Below are 23,651 nucleotides of genomic sequence, written 5' to 3' on the forward strand. Positions count from 1 at the left end.
AAAGAAAGAAAGAAAGAAAGAAAGAAAGAAAGAAAGAAAGAAAGAAATTAGAGGACATAGGCTATTTATCACTTGGCGTGTATATGCCCCGCCCCTCCCGTAACCCATTGGCCATATTATTTGGGGGTGGTTCCTGAGAATTTGTACCCTGTATCCAATTTCCCTTGAAGGTATTTCTACATGTTGTTGGCTTCCCATGTATTTTTGTCTCTGGGGTACCATTTTCTATTAGCAGTCTCCAAAGATCCGTATGGTCAGCAGCAGACCCAGGCTGTCACTATGTCCATTACAGTAATTCTGACTACATTGCTTGTGATTCTCAAGTGCTGCCATCTGGCCTCGGCGGTCATTGGCCACGGCCACCCTGGTTGAGAATGAGGGACATGCATGACGTCCTGGCTAAGTGGCTCTCACTTAGCTGAGGACGGTTTTCTGGAAATGGGGGACGCAGCTAAGTGCAAATCCTGAGGCATGAAAGCTCTGGCCAAGTGAAGGGGTATGGGCGGGCATCCACGGTGTCCACGACAACAACCTTTGGTGCTAGGATAAGAACTGGCAAAACAGCCAGGCACCCTGCTTGCCTGGGAATCTTGTCCCTTCCCCACACCACCTGCTCTGGACAGAACTGCCGACACACACTCAGCAGAGACTTCGGTGTAGGCAGAGTGCGTATGGCTTCCTAAACCATGAGACCGGATAAACAGGCAGACCAGCATCCAGGAATTACCTGTAAAGACTGGCTTGTTTGGGTGTTTTAAGAGAAAAGGAAAATATAATACTCGGATGGTGATTTATGAGGACCAGGGCCTATCGAAATTCTATGCCTGTCAGTACATTTGAACACCATCACGCTCTCACAAGAGTCTCTGCGACTCTTTCATGGGAGAGGAAGCTGGGACTCGTCCAGAGCGCTCAGCCAGTCTGACGTGGCCCAGAGCAGCTCATGAACCTAAGATTTTTGAGGCTACTCAGTTCTCAAAGGTGACATTCTCATGCTTTGTCTTTAAATGCAGGCATTATTAAAACTTGATCTGATGGTGAAACTACCGTACCTGTCAAACCTGTGTATGTGTGACTTTAAAACCTAGAAAATTTTTCCCCTTTCTCCTCGTAAAGATGGAATTACTTTCCCTGCGGTGAACATACTTTGATGAAACCAAATTCAAGCCACATGGTATGACAAAGGATTTCATGCTTGTCATGAAAATTTAGACGTCCTGGAATTTCTGGAAGAAATTGATGGTTCAGGGGGACTAAGCAGGATATTTGAAATGGAGGTTTACAGTCAGCAGAATGATGACCATGACTCACTGGACCTGAGTCTATGTTACAAAGGGGAATAAGGGTTGCAGGTTGTATTCAGGCTGCTAAAACAGAGAAGCAACCTGTTGCTACATTATCCAGGTGGGCCCAATGTAATCATAGGGTCCTTAAAAGAGTCAGTCTGATATATACACTACCAAACGTAAGGTAGATAGCTAGTGGGAAGCAGCCGCATAGCACGGGGAGATCAGCTCGGTGCTTTGTGACCACCTAGAGGGGAGGGATAGGGAGGGTGGGAGGGAGGGAGACACAAGAGGGAAGAGATACGGGGATATATGTATATGTATAACTGATTCAATTCGTTATAAAGCAGAAACTAACACACCATTGTAAAGCAATTATACTCCAAAAAAGATGTTTAAAAAAAAAAAAAAAGAGTCAGTCCGGGGAAGGTGTGACTAGAGAGAAAAGGTATAGGGAGATACCTTGCTGCCTTTGAAGATGGAGAAAGAGGCAAAGAATGTGGGTGACCTGGAGAGGGCAAGGAAATGGATTCTTCCTTGGAGGTTCCCGAAGGAACACAGTTCTGACCACACCTTGATCTTAGCTCAAGGAAACCGGTGTCAGACTTCTGAATCCACAACTGGAAGAAAACACAATTTTCAAGCTACTGCATTTGTGATGATTTGGTACAGCAGCAATGGAAACTAATGCAAGATTGTTCTAGAAATCAAGAACGTACTGTATCAATGCCTTTTGCTAATCTCTTTGGTCTAGAATAATTTTTACTGCTTCCGTGTGGGAGCCTGGACAGATTTGGTGGTGGCAGATGGAGGAAAAAGAGGATGGGCCTCAGCATGTAAAGTGAACATTTGGAGAGAGAGAGGAAACAAAATAACACTTTGTGTAGACAGCAAACAAGGAGGTGAGAATCAAGTTCAGTGCAGGCTAACTTCCTCTCATCAGTGGACCCAGAATAAAGGCAATTTATTATGCTACTTCAATATTTTCTTTGTTCCTTTTTCACAGAGATATCTTATGTATTTTAAGGAACTTATGTGTTACTGGTTGTAACTTTTATAATCTTCAAATTTTTAAGATTCTCTAAACAAAATGTGGGTGCCTAGTAACGAGTCAAATTGTGTGCACCGACAATTGTGAAAAATATAAATATCTCGGTACGAAGAAATCTGTAAGCTGAAGACCATTGGAGGAGGCCACATCAGTTGTTGTGGAAACAGATTTCCCAACATAATTAAATCTTTCATTTAATAATAAAAACATCGATCGTCTCGAATCAATTATTTTGAGGCTGCCACCAGAGGGCGCTATAACCCTTTGTAGACGATAAAAGCCCAGCCATGCCACACTTCCCAAGGAGTTTTTATTCTGAGGAAGCAACATTGCAGGGCAGAAAACGAACACCACTGGGACATTTCCAATGTTTTCCAGGTCATTTTACTAGATCTATTTTCTCCTGTTTTTATTTTTATCTTACAAGTCATCCTCAAACACACAGAGCAGGAGAAACGAGTCATGCCTCTTTTTTCAGTTCAGTCAAAGAGGGTAGAAGACAGAACAAAGTACAGTGAGATTGAAGGTATCATTCCTACATTAACATCTTGCCCCCAAACACCATGCAGTGCAAAACGTCACATCCCCATCATGCAAGGGCGTTAAAATGGTGGTTTAAAATCCTGGGCTTAAACGTAAAATAGGTAGCTAGTGGGAAGCAGCCCGCATAGCACAGGGAGATCAGCTCGGGGCTTTGTGACCACCTAGAGGGGTGGGATAGGGAGGGTGGGAGGGAGGGAGACGCAAGAGGGAAGAGATATGGGAACATATGTATAACTGATTCACTTTGTTATAAAGCAGAAACTAACACACCATTGTAAAGCAATTCTACTCCAATAAAGATGTTAAAAAATAAATAAATAAATAAAATCCTGGGCTTTATTAAGAGATGCTCGACGTCTCCCTGGGGCATGCTTCCCCTTTGGACTCAAAAGAAATATCAAAACAGGGCAGTGAAGTCTTCTCACAGCAGGAGAAATTGAACTATTTTTTAAAATATCTATAAATATCTTTTTTTCTTCTTCGTTTTCTCTGTGGTCTGTGGTGATGTGAGGAAGAATAGAGATGTGCAGAGGAGGTAAGAACATCACTTCCTGTCTCACAACATAGAGAAACATGTAGAGGTTCATTATCTTGTTTGCTGAGACGAGCAGCTCTCAGTGCTGGGTGGAAGGATGGCCCATCCCCAGTCCATTTCCTATGAGTGGCTAAAATCTAGTTTCAGGGGCTTCCATTTTTAGTGACATATTACAAAACCATAGGCAGGACAGTCACCTCACATTTCTAGGATTCCATTCCTCTTATAAGTGTACAAAAAAAAATTGAAAGGTGAAATACATTGGAAAACCCCAATCAAATATCAAATTCTATTAGACGAAGAAGAGATGCATCCTAAAACTTCATTTGGACACGGCAGCTTTGCAACATAAAGTGACTGTTGGATGGGCACCTTGTGTGCCTAAATTACTCACTCAATCTTCTGTGTGGCCTCATCAAAGTATTATCTTTCAATCAGAGTATCGTACAAAGAGGTACGTGTCCGTGAATTTAAATATGGCTGGAATTGGTATAGCACCTCTCTTCAAAAGACTTAAAAGTATCTGGATCGTCTCTATGATATTGTTTGTGGCTTAGAGGCTGTCTGACGAAATTAGCATAATTACATGAAAAGGAATTGAGAGGAAAGTTAAGGTCCTAACTCTTAATCACTAAGCTCAGTCTCTGGCATCTCCTGACACATTTTAAAAGGAAAACAAAATAAATGGATCCCTTTCATCCAAGGATCTCACAGCTCCTAACAAGCAGTGTACTTTACAGAAGGAAGGAAAGGAAGCAGAGTGATGTTACACCCCAACCCACAGCCAGCCCAGCAGCAGGTCACTGCAGGAGGGACAGTAACCTTTCAGGCCATGAGGAAGAGACTGTACTCAAGGAAAAGGGGCCTTTGGGTTTCCAGTGGATGACCTCGCAAAAGCTACCACGGCCCTGTGCCCATTGCAGCGCGATGGCACGTACAGTCCAAGTCCAGCTGCTGCGTCCCCACAGCCACCGCACAAGGCAGAGGCACAGGGAGGAGGGAGACTCACAGCAGCCGTGCCCCTGCTTCCTAGCACAACGTAACACAGAGTGAAAGCATCCTCAGAAGGGAAGTCACAAGTGAGCAGGTGAGTTTGGTCTAGAAGAGCCGGGTGCGAAATCGTGCATCTCAGTTTAACTTTCGTTCGGGAGGTTCTGCATAGTAACTGTTCTAACTAAAAAAGCAAAACCATCTCGACGAACTTGACTTTGAAAAGTAACTGAAAAGCTAGACTGAGTAATCTCACGGATCTGTTTTGCCTTTAAGTTGGAGCGGTACCAATGGACTTTAAAAGGTCAGTTAAATATGTATTCATGAAAAGTCAAAGTAAAGCGTTAGAATATATTTGCAAGCCCTGGCCAAAAGCTTTCGAAGCACTTCACTTTAGGAAAAACTGGTTTAACGTTTATAGGTTGGTGCTGGAAACCAAAGAGAAAAAGGTAGAAGAATGCCTTATCATTCCATCCTTTCCTCTGCAATTATTTCTCCTTTTCTCACCACTTTGGTTACTTTGTGAATCCTGAACAGTCCACCTAATTATGGGAAGAATTAGATGCTGCTAATTACAGAAAGAATCAATGCTGATTTCTAGAGTAAAGAGATTAAAGCACTGGCCTTCAAACCAGAAACTTCAGGGTCCAGTCTGAGGACCTAAATGTTTGCTTCTTTCTGTGCCAACAGTAAACTCACAGAGAGCCAGGTTCCCTCTTCTGCAGGGTCTGAGCCCTGCCCAGTACGCTCCAACTGTTGCAGGAGCACCTAAATGTTTACTGGGCCAAACTGACTTGCATGGCCTTTCAGAAGCTTCTAGTATTACAACTTGCTTCCTGGGTTTTTTTTTTTTTTTTTCTTAATGCTAAGGTTGTTTTTTGTTTACAAAGTATTAAGGCTTCTTAGTAAAGCTTAGGGAAAATTTCAACAACTATTTCCATTTAGTTCGCAGATAAAATTCAGGGGGTTATTTCCATTTGAATGTCAAGCCACACACTTTGACACTATAAAGCCAACGATGTTGTGTTGACAACTTGCTAGGGGTTAGGCCAAAATGGGTCTTTGATGGGTTGTGGTTATTCTTATGGTGAAGTATTCACGGTGATTAGTGGGTGAAAACTTTCCTATTGTTTCTCTAATAAAATGAGTTCTCTTAAACGGTAAACCCCAGGATTTCTATTAGTCTTCCATCAAAAGACCGCATTAATTGTGCTTCATCTGGTTTAGGATACGTAGGCATAAATGGCATAAAACTTAAAGTATATTTACTAGAAGGGATAATGTAAGAGGAAAGTCCTTTTCTGGTTAGGAGGATGGTTTACAACAGATAGAAATCTAAGCATTCTGGAGAGAGAGAGAAAAAGGAGAGAAAGAAGCAGAGAGAAAAGCCAGAAAATAAAGATTATTAACGCATGCCCTACATTTATCCCACAAGATCTCCTGAGCATTCCTCAGACATTATAGTGCAACATAATAACTCCAGTGAGTCAACAGTATTCCTATTTTTCTCAAGCAAAAAGTATATACTTTGAAACATATACCGAATAAAACATATAATATCATCTTTTAAGACACTAGTAATTTGAACTTCTATAAATATTCTTAAATAACAAATATATTTAGCTATTCACATAGGACACAAAGTGACACATAAACATACAAAAGTAAAAGTCATGTTTTAACTCTCTTGTTGTTTCTGTTGGGTTGATTTTTTTTTAGACACTAAAGATACTAAAACAATTCAGACACCAGAATCATCTTGTCAATATTGACCCTGGGGAATCTGGATGTACATTTATTTATTTATTTATTTGTTTATTTATTTATTTTAGGCCATGCTGCACTGCCTGGGGGAATCTTAGTTCCCCAACCAGGAATTGAACCCAGCCCCTCGGCAGTGAGACCGCGGAGTCCTAACCACTGGACTGCCAGGGAAGTCCCTGGTTGTACATTTATACTGTGCATAGCTACCACACCCAAGGGCAAAGGCAGTAAACATTCCTCGCTGGACATATTACTATGTCCTACAGTGGTTTAGAAAATCTCAGAGGGAATAGAGGTGTCCAAGTGTAATGAGAGAGTTTTCTTTAGCTGTTCTGTGGAAAGGAAACATTAATCAGATCCCTTACCCAAACTGGATAAAGTCTGAAAATATTAAGCTGTCCTTTGAGCGAGCGGAATACAGGACACGCCTCCTCCTTGGGCATTCCCGCACACCATTTGCTATGAAGTATTTCTCCACACGTGGAAAAGGCACCACCATTCTGGACCAAAGGCAAGCGATTTGGGTTCCACAATACCACATCTGTCCTGCCCCGGTTACTGCTGTAGATAGCATTCCTCCACTCAAAAGATGACTTGGGGAACTCAGCTACCCAACCAGATGGAATATATACATTCTTCTTTTGGAAAACAGAGTATTTCTATGAAGAAGTATCCCTGGTAAAAAGTGATCTCTTGTCCATGGAATGTTGTCATTCTCTTGAGAGCAACAAACAGAGGTGACAGTTCTCACATCCCATCTAGAACTTAGCGTGGCCGGGGGCTCCCAGAAGGAACACAGAGACCATTTGCTCATCTGGACTCCATCCCTCCAGCTGGAATGGAAGCACTGAAACTGGCGATGCAGCATCAGTGTTTGTCTTCACCCCAGCTGCATCCCTAGAGGAGGAGCTGGTGCTTCCAGGAGCTGGCTTTCAGTTTTCCTTTATAAGGAAAAATGTTAAGCTACTACAACATCTTGAAGAGTTGCTTTGGGGTAAGGTGCGGGGGGGAGAGCATCCTGGCTTGTTCTCAAATAGAATTTTCAATGCAGGCAGAGGAAGGTGGTTTCTCGAGTCCCTGGAGGGAGCCTTCGGGGGTAGACGTAGGGGTCCTCTGCTGTTGATGCTGCTGGTAGATATCCTGGATGAGCAGGGTGTTCATGACCTTCCACTCCCTGTACTTTCTGGCTGTCAGCTTCGGATCATCCAGCAGCTGGTTAATCATGGCCAGGTCATGTTCTTTACACTATCCAAGTAGAAAAAAGAGAGAGAGAGAGAGAGAGAGAAGAGGGTGAGATGTGGTGACTATCTTAATTTCAATAAACCATCTTCAGCCCTTTTAGAAATAAACGCACATATATTTGACCGTAAAATTATCAAAGTGTTTTTACATATTAATATTCAAGTCCCTACAACAACCTAAGAGATATGGCAAGACATCCATTAACATAGTCTGACCACAAAGAAGGTAGGCATCCCACCCAAGACTTAGGGGAAGAACTAGGCATATAACCAAGGTCTCCTGTGTCGCTCTTCCCTGATCAATCCACTATTCCACACTACAGTCATATTTCTATCTCGGTGTGAGCTTTATTCCTCCTGGAATGGCTAATTGTATAATCATGCCGTTAACCATCCAAGCTTCACTAAGTAAAGCTGGGACATAGTACTTTTCCTAAGACATAAGTCAGTACAAAAATATATCTTTTTAGAGACAGAGATAGAGATAGAGATAGAAATAGAGATAGAGATAGAGATATATATTGGATCCGGCCCAACACTGAAATAGCCCACTTAAAAACTCATTAGTTGCCTTATGCTTTGCATATATCTTACCCTTTTTCCTTAAGAAAATCCCTTTATCAGGGAGCTCATTATATTGGGATAATCCTATTCCTTATGCCTTGATCCCAATACATTCTACCCTTACATAATGAAATATATATATATATATATATATATATATATTTTTTTTTTTTTTTTTTTTTTTTTAGGGATTTCCTTGGTGGCACAATGGTTAAGAATCCACCTGCCAATGCAGGGGATACGGGTTTGAGCCCTGGTCCGGGAAGATCCCACATGCCACGGAGCAACTAAGCTCATGAGCCACAACTACTGAGCCCGTGGGCCACAACTACTGAAGCCCATGCGCCTAGAGCCCGTGCTCTGCAATGAGAAGCTACCGCAATGAGAAGCCCGTGCACCGCAACGAAGAGTAGTCCCCGCTCGCCACAACTAGAGAAAGCCCATGCACAGCAATGAAGACCCGATGCAGCCAAAAATAAATAAATTTATTTTAAAAATATATATATCTTTTTATTTATTAAATTATACCATTTTTAATAAATTTCACACATTTAATATATACAGAATAAATATGTAGGCTATCATTTTATTCAAAGAAAAGACTATTAAACTTCCATCCAAATAGTGCATATTTCAGTGATGCTAGTAGACAATCTATTCATATTACTTCACCTGCCTCCTCTGTAACCAATGACACATTTCCGAAATGTCTGTCTCAGGTTAGGGGATTTTTCTGTAGTCAAGGAATGGAGTGAAACATAAGATGTATCAGCCACCACATTCAAAAAAAGATCTCTCAACCTGACACATTTATCTCAAATCTATTCCTGTTCCCTTCATCCCTGTGCACATAATCCCACTTTCGGATACAAAGTCCACTATATCACACTTGATCTGCTGCTACAGCCTCCCAAGTGAGGTTCCTGCCTCCAGTCCCCACTTTGTATCCACCCTCTGCCCGACAGTGCAAGGGGTCCCCCTAAAATTCCAAGTATTCTTAATAGTTCCCCTTCATGCCCAAGGTTCCGTGGATATGAGCCCATCCTCCACTCCCTTCTTCCTTTCCTCTCTAAGAGTGTTGATGTGGATTTTCTCCCCGACATGCTGCTACTTCATACCCCCGGGATGTGCCACACAGAGGACCTTCTTCACCTTCCTTCACCTGGGGGACTCTAATTCCTTGAGGGACCTTCACATGGAACATTTCCCAGTTTTTTTTTACTGGATTTTACTACAACTCATAAAGGTATACTCACTTCAGGCATCATGCTCTCCAAAAAAACCTCTGAACCCCCAGACTGAACTGAGAAGCTTTTTGTATGTTCACGTGCCTTCCAATGCTGGGATCCAGCCCTCTTAGAACTTACCATGTTACGCTGAGATGTTCATGGCTCTGTCACGCCACCTATTCTAAAGCTTCTTAAGGAAGGTGACAGGGAACATATTTTATTCATTCCTGTATTCCCTGTACCTAACACAGTCATGAATGACAGGTAGACATTCAATGCCTGTTCATTACTGAACTAATCTCTCTGCCTAGATCCAGGTCAGCATGTGCTAAATATTCACAACTGTGCTCACTGGTCAAAGTTCAAATTCATGACTACTGCCATTAAATGGACTTTCACTACTATCCAATAATTGTGTTTTCTTATCCCTTTTCTCTTCCCCTCTCCCAAATGACTATTTCAAAACTTCTCATTTCTACTCAAATCTCCTCCCCAATCCTCCCTTGTAGCTGATGACCCTGCTCTTTATTTTTTTGGGGAAATGGAAACCATCAGAAAAGTAGTTCTCCCAAGCTCCTAGCACCTTCTACTACATCAGCACCAATATAAGCTGCCTTCCTTCCTGTTCATTTGGGTGAAATATCTGTGCTCCTAGCGAAGACCGATCTCTCTACTTGTACAAGTGCGTCCTCTCTCACATTCAAGAAATTCACTTCAGCAATTCTCCCCTCTTTCCTGTGACTCGTCAATTTCCTGTCTCCATGCGATCATTCTCACGGGCGTACAAGCAGGCTCTCATTCCTCCCATCGTAAAAGCCCTCCCTTGAGCCCACTTCACTATTCCTGCTAACGTTCAGCTCTTCTCTGCCTCCAACGTCCTTGTGCCCGTTCTTTCACAGAATGTCTCCAATCAGGTTTCTGCCCCCATCCTTCCACCAAAACTGCTCTGGTTAGGGCCGTCTATGACCACCACGCTGCAAAGTCCGATGATCAATTAGTCATCGTCTACTTATCAACAGCATCTAAAACTGTTGACTACTCCTTCTTGAACACCTTCATCACGTTGCTTCTGTGACACATTTTCCTGAATCTTCTCATCCCAGAGTGACCGCTTATTCTCAGCCTCCTTTGCTGGTTCCACCCAATCTCTTAACACTGGTATGCCCCAGAGCTCCAGATTTAGCCTATTCTCTGTTTTATTTACATTCATGCTCTTGGAAATTTCACGTACTCTCTTCCCCTCTCCCTACACACTGAGGGTCCCAAATCTACCTTGCCAGCCTTACCATCACCCTGAACACCATACCTGTTGATCCCTTCAGCAGCTCCACTTGGGCGTCTCCAATATAACGTATCCAAAACTTACTTCCTGTTATTCTCAATACCCCCATCTACTCCCAATACGTACTGAAACCTGCTCCTACCATAGTCATCCTCAAAGCACCTCATAGCAACTCCATCTTGCCAGTTGCTCAGGCCAGACACTGGAGTTGTCCTTGACTCCTTCTCTTACTCCCAACGTACCAGAAAATTCGGACGGTTATACCTTTGAAATACGTCAAGCCATGGCACAGCTCTGTTGAGAACTTTCCAAAGGCTTCCTATCGCACTGAGTTGAAGCCAAGGTGTTTCCAATGTCAGTGAGGCATTACAGGCTATGATCCCCTGCTGCCCCTTGGACCCACGGCTCTGCTCCCCGTCTCGCCTCCCCACCCCATTCCAGCCACACTGACCTCCTTACCCGTCCTTAAATGGACCAGGCACACCCCCATCCCAAGGAATGTGCGTTTTTGTCCCTGTTACTCGAAACATTCTGCCTCAGGTAGACTGAAGGCTCACTCCCTTTCCTTTTTCAGATTTTACTCAAATTCTATCTTTTAAAGAGGCTTCTCATGCTTATCCTAGTTACAGATCAGTCCCTCAACATTCCTTATTCCCCTTCTCTTCTATTGGCTACCAAATGTATCATCACCTAGCACACTACAAATTTAATGTATTTATTTTGTTTATTTTTTTCTCCACCTAAATGTAAGCTTCATGAGGTCAAGCACTTTTGTCTGATATATAGCCAGGTGTCTGAAAGAATGACTGACACATAGTAGACTTTCACTAAATACCTGTTGAAAAAAATGAATATATCAAATAAGAAGTGAATGAAAGAACTAGTCACCCATTTGCCTTCTAACCTCTTTTGCATCATGAACCCTATTTAGAGTCTGAGGAAATCCTCTCCATAAACGGACAAACAAACAAACAAATATATATATAATTATATATATGATATACGTATTATTGAATATATCTGTATTATATCTACATAATATATAATATGTTATATAGATATATATTACAGATATATAGGTAGATACAGGCATAGGCATAGACATAGACATAGACATAGATATAGATATAGATATATCCACACATTTGCATATAGTTTTAGGGATTCTAAGAATTGGCAGCATGTATTTTATCCAAATGAGGTATCTGCTCATGCATGATCCCAAACATTAGTGGCACACAAATGTATTTTCTGTACTCTACAATTAGCTTTAACTTACATTTTATTTGGGGTGTTTTATTACATTTTCTTGTTTTCTTCTTTTCCTATTTCTAGATTGGTCAGAGTAATATTGATTTCGAGGGAAAAGTACCATACATATAGTAATCTGAGTGGTGAGATTTATAATTTTAAAGCAAGAGAGCAAGGGTGTGGTGATAAATGGAGATCAAAAGATATATTTGGGTTTCAGGAAGGAGAGAAAATTGTGCAGTAGGAAAGTAACCAAAGTGGGATATGAAGCAGGTTGGCCAGGACCCAGAAGCAGAGGGAAGAAAGGTTAGTTAATAAGGGGGTAACTAGGAAGGATTGCTGGTAGAAAGTCAAGCAGGACCAAGAGAGTTTTCTTTCTTCTCTCTGAGTTCTCCACATCTCTACTTCTTTTCCAAAAAAAAAAAAAAAAAAAATGCTTTCATTCTATAATATTACCATAGTGCTGTTCCTATGAAGATACTTAAGGAGTGTTACTTTGTTCTTAAGAAATTTTGACATCTGTGCAGAGAGAGATCCTAATATTTTATTGAAAAAAACTAAATAAGATCTTTGCAGATCAACCAAATTTGGAAAATTGATTTTTTTAAGGCAAAAATGAATTCACCACCACTTCTAAAGGGGATAAAAGGTTTTAGGAAAGGGTCTCTTCAACTAACACTTCTCAAATGGTTTTTAGCTCTAAAAAATTCAAATTTCTTACCATTCAGCTCAAGTCCATGTTAGTTCTTTTATGGATAAAAGAAAAAACTGTAGATAAGAATAGAGAGGAAGGAAATTAATGAAACAACTTAACCCTCTGCACTCCTTCCTTGACTCGGCACCCTGGGGTCAACAGGCATCACGCAAAGGCCCTGCTTCTCCCCTATAGAGCAGCAGGCTCACTGGATGCTTTGAACCACTTTGACAACATACTCCTGGCTTTCTGGCAGGCGGGCAGGGTCTGGTAGGGGTTCTGAAAAATAACGTACTTCCATTCTTCACTCCAAATATTCAGTACATGGCTTGCCTTAAGACCTAAGCACTGGAAATGTGTTCTACCAGAGCAGGTGGGAAAGAAGTGTTCGTTCCTCTTTTGACACAGGCAAGAGGAATCTTGGGAGAAAGTTTCAGTTGGACCCATTAATCATTCATTTAAAAATAAATACAGGCTTAGCCAAAAGTCCGGGGATGTGGAGCTATCAGGAACTCCTAAAGGTCTAATCTAAAGGCCTTTAGTGTGTGACATGATAGTTTGCTCAACTTTCTAAAAGAATTTCCATGAAGAGCATTCATTCCAATACAGTCCCAGTGACAGGATTTTTCTTCATTTCTGGAATGTGCCTATTACTAATACAAACATTATTATTCAAACAGTTTCCTTGCTTCTGCATGAAACTGTTCTTTTTGCTTGTCCACACTCCGGCTTTGAAGTATTTTTTAAGTAAACATTTATATTGCAACGTAACACACATAGAGAAAAACGCGCATATAAGGTTTATGCTTGATGAAATTGTCACAAAATGAACACATCTGTGTAGCCACCATCAAAGTCAAAAAAGACTCTTACCTGGAATCTCAGAAGCTTTACTTGTGGCCTCTCCCAGTGCATATCCTCCCCTCCCCCTCAAAGGCAACCACTATCCTGACTGCTTTGAGTTTTAAAGACAGTTAAAATAATTCTGATAGCTTTGTGACATGAATGAACATGATGTACCAGATAATCTTTCTCTAATGAATAGGTTGATGTGCTTTTCTCTTTTTTTTCAACAAGGTCAATTTCCACATCATCATGTCCTCCTCGGAGGTTCACAGGAATACGTAACATGGGGTACATTTCATCAGCCCCAGTGTAAGGGATCTGTGGAAAGGTCTTCTTTCCAGAAATGTTCAGAGAGTGCAGTTCTTCAGCTGGGTGGGGTAGAGAGCCCCTGAGATGGCCCCAATGTTCCTTGCTCCCCAGTACTCATGCCCTTCTGTAATTCCCCTCCTTGACTGCAGGAAGGCTGACCTAGCGACTTGCTTCTAATGAACAGAATACTGTAAATGCGATGTGATGTCACTCCTGAGATTGGGGTATAACCCACCCTGCTCGCTCACTCTCGCAGCTTTACTGCTCTGCAGGCAGCCAGCTTCTATTTTGGGAACTGCCCTATGAAGAGACTCACATGGGAAGGAACTGGGGGTGGCCTCCAGCCAACAGACAGTGAACAACTGAGACCCTCAGTCCAACAACCTGCGAGGAACTGAATCCTGCCAACAACCACGTGAGAGAGCTTGGAAGCACACCCTCCCCCAGTGGAGGAATGAATGCAGTCCCAGCTGATGCCTGGATTACAGCCTTATAAGAGACTTTGAAGCAGAAGCACCTAACCAAGCCACACCCAAATGCCTGACTCACAGAAACTGTGAAATGATGAATGTCTATTGCCTGTAGCTGCTAAGTTTGTGGGTATTTTGTTGCCTAGCAATAGATAACTAATACCTGGGAAGAAAAGAAAAAGATGCTGAGTTCCTCAAGCCTGTGGCCATAGTGCATGGAGAACAAGACGTCACAGAGAACCAGCTGCGTCGGTAAAACCTTTGAATTCTTTGTACAAACCTGCGCTCCCAGTTTCCAAGCCCCTGGCCATGGTTGGGTGAAGGTCCAGAATCCTGAGTTTCCTGCTCTTTGGAAAGCTGAGACCACCGTCTTTCTCCTTCTAGAAGTAGCCGAACTGTCCAGGCTCTCCTTAGCCTCTATTCCCTACTTCTCCCAATGTGGGCTGCAACATCTCATCCACTGATATGCATCTGCCTAGGCCAGCTCCTCCTCCTTGAACGCACTTCCTTCTCTTCCTGATTTTCTTCATCTCTTATGATGGGCCAGTTTCAGCATCTCCATGGCATTGTCCCTAATGGCCTCAGGTAGGCAGCTGTTTCCCTCCTCTGGGCTACCAAAGCTGATATCAACTATAGCACTTATCACATCTCATAGCAATTGTTTTCCTTTATGTTTCCATTGTCCAGTGGGGTCTTCTCAGTGGTCCCAGTGTCCTAGAGTAGTGCCTCATACATAGTAAGAGTCGGGAAGTATTTGTTCAATAAAAAATGTATTCACTCGTATCAGTTATCACAAATAAGACAGTAAAATCCCAACACAGTATGGCATATTACACTGGATGACCAAACACATTTAGCAACTCTGTAAATACTATGGAATATAACATATATGACTTTGAAATGAGTGCTAGTGATGTCTTTCATCATTAAATGCTAGGCAATTTCCTCTACATTTGGGTTTTCTTTGTATAAATAAAATACACCTTTGCCTTTTATTTTTCAGCCTTATTTTTACAAGGCTCACTGGGACATCTGACTGAGAGTCACTCCACCATCTTTTGTAGCCTTGTCCTTTTGATTGCTGATATTTCTTCCTGGAGAGGGATTCAAATTCATGATGCAAAAGGACACGTACAAAACAGCATTAAATTGCGGGTCTACAAGGCTTTCCAAAATCTATAAACCTTCTGCTAATTCAGGACTGTTTTACAAAGCATTCTGGCCTCTACTTGTTTGTGCTATAATCTAAACGTGAAAGCAGGATGCTTTTGTTATAAAGAACCATTTTAGTTATGGGAGGCCATGAACGTAGCTTCAGTACATCCTGTGCCCTGTCCCTTATTCTCACTGTGGAAACATCTGCTCGTCTGCTACCGTGAAGTGTCTGTTTCCCACTGCCCAGCTCTCATGGTGTTCTTGGCTCCAGACTCAAGAGCTTAGCATCACGTAAGTCTGCTATATCTGAAATGTAGAAAGTTTCTTCTGGATATAGTATAAAAGAACAGCACCCTTTAATGAATCAGGCAAAATCCCAAGATCTTATTAAATTTTACTGTGTATTCTCACCAGTTGACTATCTCAGGCTCTCAGCAACATTTATTATTCCAGGTAGTAGGGCACAAAAACAAATTACACATGATCCTTGCCATCTAGGAGCTTAGTATTTGAAATTTTACACCAGAGTGAATGCAAAAATCAAGGCCTATTGTAAAAACAAAACAAAACAAAACAAACAAACAAAAAAAACTGCATTGGGTGCTACTGCGTGAATTTCCTACTGTTTTAAGAAGGTCAAGGGTCAACTCACCCTATTGAGACTGTATTGGCTTTTAACTGCCTTTCCCTACCCTCCACCCACACATGTGGTTAGCATAAATCATTCTACAGAGCCAGCATCTTCTCACGCCACATCCACAGAGTTCATCCACAGTCCGAAATTTCTTACCTTTAATGTGCTATTCAAAGTTCGGATTTTGTGGAGCTTCTCATTTATGGATGGATTTTTGCACCGCTTGACAAAGGACTTTCTCAACTCCTTTTTGGTTGAAGGTCGCCGGTCCCCAAGAGGAGATAGACTAGCTTGCTCTAACGATTTGTAGAGCTTCTCCATTTCATCATCTTCAGACACTTTTGTCTCTTCTATTAAAATAAATAAATAACAATAAACCCAGTTAATCAAGGACAGAACATTTGACATGGTCCTAAAACAAGGCCCTCCTGATACCTTGATCTTAGACTTCCAGCCTCCAAAACTGTGAGACATAAATTTTTATTGTCTAAGCCGCTCAGTTGGTGGTACTTTGTCATACCAGGGCCATGTTCCCTTTGAAGGCTGTAGGGAAGGATCTGTTCCAGGCCTCTCTTCCAGCTTCTGGTGGTTCCTTGGCTTGTGGCAGCATAACTCTAATCTTCACATGGTGTTTTACAGTGTGCATGTCTCTGTGCCCAAATTTCCCCCTTTTATAGACACCAGTCATATGGATTAGGGGCTCACCCTATTGACCTCTTAACTAATTACACCTGCAAAAAATAACCATTTCCTAATAAGGTCACATTCTGAGGTCTCAGTGGTTATGACTTCAACACAGGAACTTTGGAAGGACACAACTGAACCCATAATAGTACACAGTCTAACCTCCCAAAATTTATGTCCCTCTCACATGCAAAATACATTCACTCATCCCAACATCTCCGAAAGTCTTAATCCATTCAAACATCAACTCTAAGTCTCAAATCTCACCCAAATATCATCTAAATCAGAGACTGGTGGGACTCAGGGAATGATTCATCCTGGGGCAAAGTTCCTCTCCACCTATAAACCTGTGAAACCAAGTAAGTTCTCTGTTTCTAAAATACAGTGGTGGGGCAGGATAACCTTACAAACCAGTACACACTCTAAAGCTTGAGAACCATTGTCCCAGATCACTTTTTAATGTCCTTCCTAGAACTGTGCTTTGAATGAAGGAATCCACCTGTGGTCTGTGGCTTTCAGCAGATAATAATAGTTCCTCATGCCACAAACCTCCATTCTCTTTGTTAACCACACCTTGCCAGCCTCAGCTCAAATGCTTCCAGGAAAGTGACTCCACCCAGGATCCGGGGGGACCCCGGATGTGCTAGGCTAAGCCAGCGGCAGTTCCGTCATGCTAGCCACAGTCATTCATCCAGGGATGAGCACGTGTCTCAGATCAGGCCCACTGGGGCCAAAGAGACTCAATTCTGAGACTTTGGTTTGGGGCATCAGGGAATCAATTTCTCTGTTTTCCTAAACTGAGTGGTGTGATTCCAGAAATCATGCCAAGAATCATGAGAATGGAGCCAATCCATAGGATCCAACTGACACATGGATTTTGGTGATACCATTACTGCCCTCTTAGCTTATGGGAGCCAGTACATTGCCTTTGTTAAGATATTCTGAGTGTCGTTTTCAAGCATATGCAGCTGAAAGAGTCTCAAATGATATAGAAAGTTACTCAAAGAAAACCATCTCTTGATGCTGCTTTAATTTCTTACTAAAAATTTCAGTCCTTTATTCACTTCAGTCTGAAAATAATGTTGGGAAGGATAGACAATAAGATTGTTTTCTACCAGGTACTTCCTAGTGTCTATGCATTTTAGCTCCCATCCTGAGAACAAGCTTGATAGAGGATCATATAGGAAGTATGGCCTTAGAAGAACTGGAGAAAAGGTCTCACCAAAGAGAAAAGCACACAACAGTAGTCTAGGAGCATCAAAATTAAGCACACTCACTTACTTTACAGTTTACTCTTATAAGATTAAGTGCCTTTAGGCAATAGTTTTCCCCCTTCTACTACCAGAAAGTCCACAGGTGTGCCCAATACTCTTTCATAAAATGAAGAGCAAAGATGTTGGGCTAACTTTGCAACTAAATTAAAGTATTGGTCAGTAAACTTCTTTGTTCACTACCACAGTATTATCAAAAAAGGAGAAAATATTCAAAACACAATTAGACTTTTTGGCTCAGTCTGTGCAGACATCAAAAGTAGGTTTTTGTCAATAAGCACGTGAAAAGATGCTCAATATATCAGTCATTAGAGAAATGCAAGTCAAAACCACAATGAGATACTATTTCACACTCACCAGGATGGCTAAAATCAAAAAGGCACAATAAGAAGTGTGGCCAAGGATGTGGAGAAACTGGAACCCTTAAAGTTGCTGGTGGGAATATAAAATGGACCCACCACTTTAGGAAACCGTTTGGTAGTTCCTCAAAATGCTAAATGTAGCATTTTAAGTTACCATATGACCCACCCATTCCATTTCTAGTTATATACTCAAGAAAATTAAAAACACGTTAACACAAAACTTGTGCATGAATGTCATGAATGATATAGACAAAAGGTGCGAACAGCCTAAATGCTCACCAGCTGAGTGGGGTAACAGATTGTGGTACACGCATGCAATGGAGTATTAGTCATTAAAAGAAATGAAGTACTGACACATACTAAAACATGGATGAAACTTGAAAAATTCTTTGAAGTAAAAAAAGCCAGTCACAAAAGACACATACTGTATCGTCCATTTATAATGAAATGTCCAGAATAAACAAATCCATGGAGACAGAAAGTAGATTAGTGGTTGCCTGGGGCTGAGGAAGGGACAAGTAGGAATGGGGAGTGACTGCTAATATGTATGGGGTTTTTCCTGTGTGTGGTGCTAAAATGTCCTCAAATTAGATTGTGGATCTAGTTGCACCACTCTATGAATATACTAAAAACCACTGAACTGTATGTTTTTATGTGTGAATTTTATGGTATGTGAAGCATATGTCAATAGAGCTATTAAAAAGTAGACTTTTATAAGATTATCATGATAACTGATGACACTTGCATAGGAGAAATACTAAGCATGGCAACAGTCCTGGAGTTAAGCTGGAGACATCAGAAAGTCTTAAGAAATCTAAACAAAAAGACATCTGGCTCTTAGAGCGGAACATTAGCATTGGCGACTCTGGGAGTTTTCAGTCCCACAAGAACACAATAATTGTACACATCATTTTTTTACAGATAGGCAGGTGGGGACTCTACCTCAAATAAAGCCTGAATACATAGCTTTTAATACCACAGTATTTTTACAGTAATATATATTTAACAAACCTCAAGAAACAAACCAAACAAGTATACAACAACGGAATGACTTCTTCACTTCCTCTGTGTTCACCAAGCTGCTCAGTTGTGCTGCTAAAGATTGCGATAGAAAATAAAAATACTTTCGACTAACACATTAATTTGTAATTATGTCAGAGTAAAATGATTATATTAAGATCTTATATCTAATTCAACAATATTAAATCAGTAAAGATGAAAATAAACTTTAGAATCTTGAAATAACATGGCATAAAGTACATTCCCTAAATGAAAAATAAAGAGGACCGCCTCTTTGGATAATTTTATTATTATTTCATATATTTATATCAATATATATTACCTTTAAGTTAAAAATATCAGAGATTATCGCCCTTCCACACACATATTCCTGTCCCTATTTGCCTTTTTTGTATCATAATCTGAGAGATATACAACATATTGCTAGATACTCATGGGAAAGACCTGTGATCTAACCTCATCCATGACCTAAATGGGGATTTTATACTGTTTTACTGTTACTAATGGCTGGTGCCTAGGTCTTCACAGGACAATAAAATGAACATCCAGTAATAATGGAAGCGGATGATAAACAGGATCATAGGACCAAAAAAAGACCCAAAGGGTACAAGCACACAAGAAAACACAGCTTGCACCTGACCCCAAAGCCGAGGTGAACCGAGTCCTTCCTAACGGTTGTATGGAAGACTAGCGCTGGCTGGCTAATCCTACAGGGCTATCCCTGTACCTTTCAAAGGCTTCTCAATAGAGTAATATTTTAAAAATCTCCATTTCACCTTTTTTATGTAAATATTTTTCTAAATTCTAATATCATATTAGGAAACACTACATTGTTCCCTTATCTTAGCAGATTATAAAAAGAGCAAAAAAAAAAAAAAAAAAAAGATTGGCAGAAAAGACCACTGGTCTCTCTCCCTCTGGAAACAGAAGCCAAGTTAATTATTTCTATCTCCCTTGTGTTCTGTGGCAAAATGAAAGACTTTTGTCTGACAATCAAGTGTTTTCAACGCAACTGTTATCCTTCCTCTCAAGTGCATATTTTAGTCTCTTACATAAAATAACAGGACTTTAATTTCCTTCTCCACATAAGGCATCACGCCTCACGAGTTCTTTGCCAAGGAAGATGAAAACTATTTTTATTTTATAGATGAGAAAAAATGTGGAGATTCTTGGAAAACAGTAAGTGATCTTTCCAAAATGTAAAGCAGTGTGGAATGAGGAATAAAAATTTGCTTCCACACTGTGCAGGCCCAGGCACTTCGGGAGCAGTCTTCTCCAACTTTAATAAGCAAACAACCACCTAGGGATCTTGGTAAAATACAGTTTCTGATTCATTCAGTCTGGGATGGCGGGCACTGAGATGCTAAATTTTTAAGGAGCTCCTAGGTGACGTCTGAAGTGCTGGTCCATGGACATACTCTGAGTAGGAAGGCTAGACTGCTTCCCAGCAATTAGTCATGCAGAAACAGCCTCAACTCACCAGAAGAGAAGAGGACTGAAATTACAGCTAGAAAGTTGAGACCTGTCCAGAAAGCAGCATCTATTTTCTCTGTGCCATATCACAGCTTTTTTAAAAATCTGGCTTGCTCAAGGGAGGGTTCGAGAATCCCTGCTCTAAAGCATCAGTATCTCAATATTGTTGAGTTGGTAGGAATTTGAGGTAAATGTTAGTGACCCTTTACTTCTGTTAGACTGGCTCAGAATGTCTGGAGGGGTCAGTCTAGAAAACGTTCTCCAAACTTAGGTCAATAATCTAATGATTTAGACTCAATAAAGGGATGATATATTTTTAAGAAGATCTTTCTTGTTGACATTAGCAAAAGACAAAACACGGAAGATTCAGAAGGAGGGGAAAGATATGAGGGGCACTTCATGCCAAGAGCAGTGAGGCAAGAGGAAGAAGAAGTTACCCCAATACAATTTCACAAGCAGAAAATGAAGGTTTGGAGCAGATAAATGCCCTTACCTTTTAAAGATGGTGCTCTCTTGTCCTTATGTCTATGGTTATAATCTAGTGTGATCTATAATTACTTGCAAGACATCCTTATTTTTGCCTTATAGGAAATCCTCAGTGTATGCATTTAGAGTTACATATTTCAACATGGCCATTAAATCCCTACTAATAAACCTTTTCCCAGGAAGTGATAAAAATGCTATACAGTTGAGATTATATTTCATTCCACAGAGGACTGAATGTTCTGGAAAACTTATGACTCATCCTTGATTCCTCTCTTTCCCTCACACGTTTGATCCCTTTATTAAGTTCATCCATCACATATCTTTGAATGTCCACTGTGTACTCGGGCAGTGCAGCTGAAAGACTAGGGATAGACTAAACCAGGCAACAATCCTTTATGAATCTTACATTCTTACATTGTATGTTTATAATATATCCCAAATATGTGTATTTTTTCTGCTCCCCACCCCATTGCTACCACCATTTCATTGTTGGTCTATTCTGACAGCTACATTCCTAATATCCATTTTTCATACAGTGAAGTGATCTTTTAAAAATGTAAACCACACCAAAACATTCCTCAGCTTCAGTTCCTCCAAAAATAGCTCATTGCACTTAGAACAAAATCCAAATACCTTAAAGGACCCACTGGTTGCCACATAGCCAGCTGCTACTGAATTCTCCAGTATCTTGCTATGATGCCCCTACCCACTGCTCCAGCCATGCTGGATTTATTTCTGTTTCCTGAACCGCAAAATTTGTGCCAGTCCTATAGCATTTATACTCTACTTTCTCTTTGTCTAGGGCATTTTGCCTACTATTGTTTATATGTGTAGGTTTCCTTGTGAAATTCAGGTCCCAGATCAAACATTGCCTCCTCATGGAGATCCTCCCCCAACCAGTCATCTAAATAAAGGTCCTTCTTCCTACCTCCATTATTATATACCCTTACCTAATTTCCCTTATGGAACTTACTCACTACCAGAAATTATCCTGTTCTTCTACTTACCTGCTAATTGTCTCCAAACCCTGCCAAAACAGACATACGCACCAGACTGTAAGTTCTATGCAAGAGGGCTATTGCCTTTGTTATCTTCAAAAAGCATCTCCAAATGCCAACAATTGAGCCAGAAATATAATACCTCCTCAAAACATATTTGTTAAACCTTCACTGTTTGGTCAAAATTTCCATACTTAATCTCATTCTCACCTCCTTCATATATCCATACATAATAAACACAGCAAGCTAATTCTGGATTTGGATTCTTTAAAAACTCAGTAAGTAAACTATTCTTACTAAATGTCAAGTGTCTAGATAGAGTAAAAGTAAAAATTAAAATTTGTTTTTGGTTAGAGAAAAAGGGAAAGGACACAAATTACTAACATCAGAAATGAAAAAGAGGGTTATCACTACAGATCCCGTGGGACATTAAAAGGATAGTAAGAAAATGCTATGAGCTACTCTGTGCCCACAAATTTAATAACCTAGCTGAAACAGACCAATTCTTTAAAAGAAACAAAACTCACACAGAAGAAATAAATGATTTGAATAGGCCTATATCCAATCAATAATTGAAAAACCTTCTGATTGAATCAATAATTAATAACCTTCTAAAACAAAGCACCAGTGCCATATGGGTTCACTGATGAATTCTACCAAACATTTAAAGAAAAAATTATACCAATTCTCTACACTCTCTTTCAGAAGATAGAAGCAGAGGGTATACTTCCTCTGACTCATTCTATGAGGCCAGCATTACCCTAATCATCAAATCCAGACAAATACATTTCATTGCTGAAAACCAATATACCTCATGAACATAGATGCAAAATTCCTCAGCAAAATATTAGCAAATTGGAGAATAAAAAAATTTTACACCATGACCAAGTGGGAATTATCCCAGATATGCAAGGCTGGCTCAACATTAGAAAATAAATTAATGTAGTCGATCACATCAATAGGCTTAAGAGGAAGAAGGAAAAAAAGACATGATAATATCAATAGACACAGAAAAAGCATTTAACAAAACCCAATACTCATTTGTGGTTAAAAAAAAACTTCTCAGTAAACAAGGAATAAAAAAAAAATTCCTGGCGGCTTCCCTGGTGGCGCAGTGGTTAAGAATCTGCCTGCCAATGCAGGAGACACAGGTTCGAGGCCTGGTCCAGGAAGATCCCACATGCTGCAGAGCAACTAAGCCCGTGTGCCACAACTACTGAGCCTGTGCTCTAGAGCCTTTGAGCCACAGCTACTGAAGCCCGTAGGCGCCTGTGGTCTGCAACAAGAGAAGCCACCGCAATGAGAAGCCCGGCACCACAACGAAGAGTAGCCCCCGCTCGCTGCAACTAGAGAAAGCCCGTGCACAGCAACGAAGACCCAACGTAGCCAAAAATAAATAAAATTAATTAATTAATTTAAAAAAGAAAGAAAGAAAATTCCTCAACTCAATACAGAATATCTACAAAGAACCTACAGCTAACTTCATACTTAATGGTGAGAAACTAGAAGCTTT

At 40.8% G+C, this 23,651-nt stretch overlaps 2 protein-coding genes across 6 annotated transcripts in view; one reads left to right on the forward strand and one right to left on the reverse strand.

The window, feature by feature from the left end:
• OPRM1 (opioid receptor mu 1) overlaps positions 1-23,651 on the forward strand; it is a 159,391-nt gene that overhangs the window by 76,518 nt on the left and 59,222 nt on the right. The window lies entirely within an intron of this gene.
• IPCEF1 (interaction protein for cytohesin exchange factors 1) overlaps positions 5,235-23,651 on the reverse strand; it is a 98,845-nt gene continuing 80,428 nt past the window's right edge. For 3 of the 5 annotated variants that reach the window (XM_029224168.1, XM_029224167.1, XM_029224166.1), the window contains exons 11-12: positions 16,001-16,194; positions 5,235-7,414 (exon numbers count right to left, since the gene is read on the reverse strand). In XM_029224168.1, the coding sequence (XP_029080001.1) occupies positions 7,199-7,414; positions 16,001-16,194 (410 nt within the window). In that variant the 3' untranslated portion in view covers positions 5,235-7,198. Of the gene's footprint in view, positions 7,415-12,457; positions 12,505-14,335; positions 15,150-16,000; positions 16,195-23,651 lie in introns of all 5 variants that reach the window. The other 2 variants (XR_003793743.1, XM_029224169.1) reach the window with 2 other exon arrangements.

This window comes from Monodon monoceros, unplaced genomic scaffold (genome assembly GCF_005190385.1).
Source record: "Monodon monoceros isolate NGI ecotype Baffin Bay Population unplaced genomic scaffold, NGI_Narwhal_1 Super_Scaffold_15, whole genome shotgun sequence".
NCBI classification, from domain to species: domain Eukaryota; kingdom Metazoa; phylum Chordata; class Mammalia; order Artiodactyla; family Monodontidae; genus Monodon; species Monodon monoceros.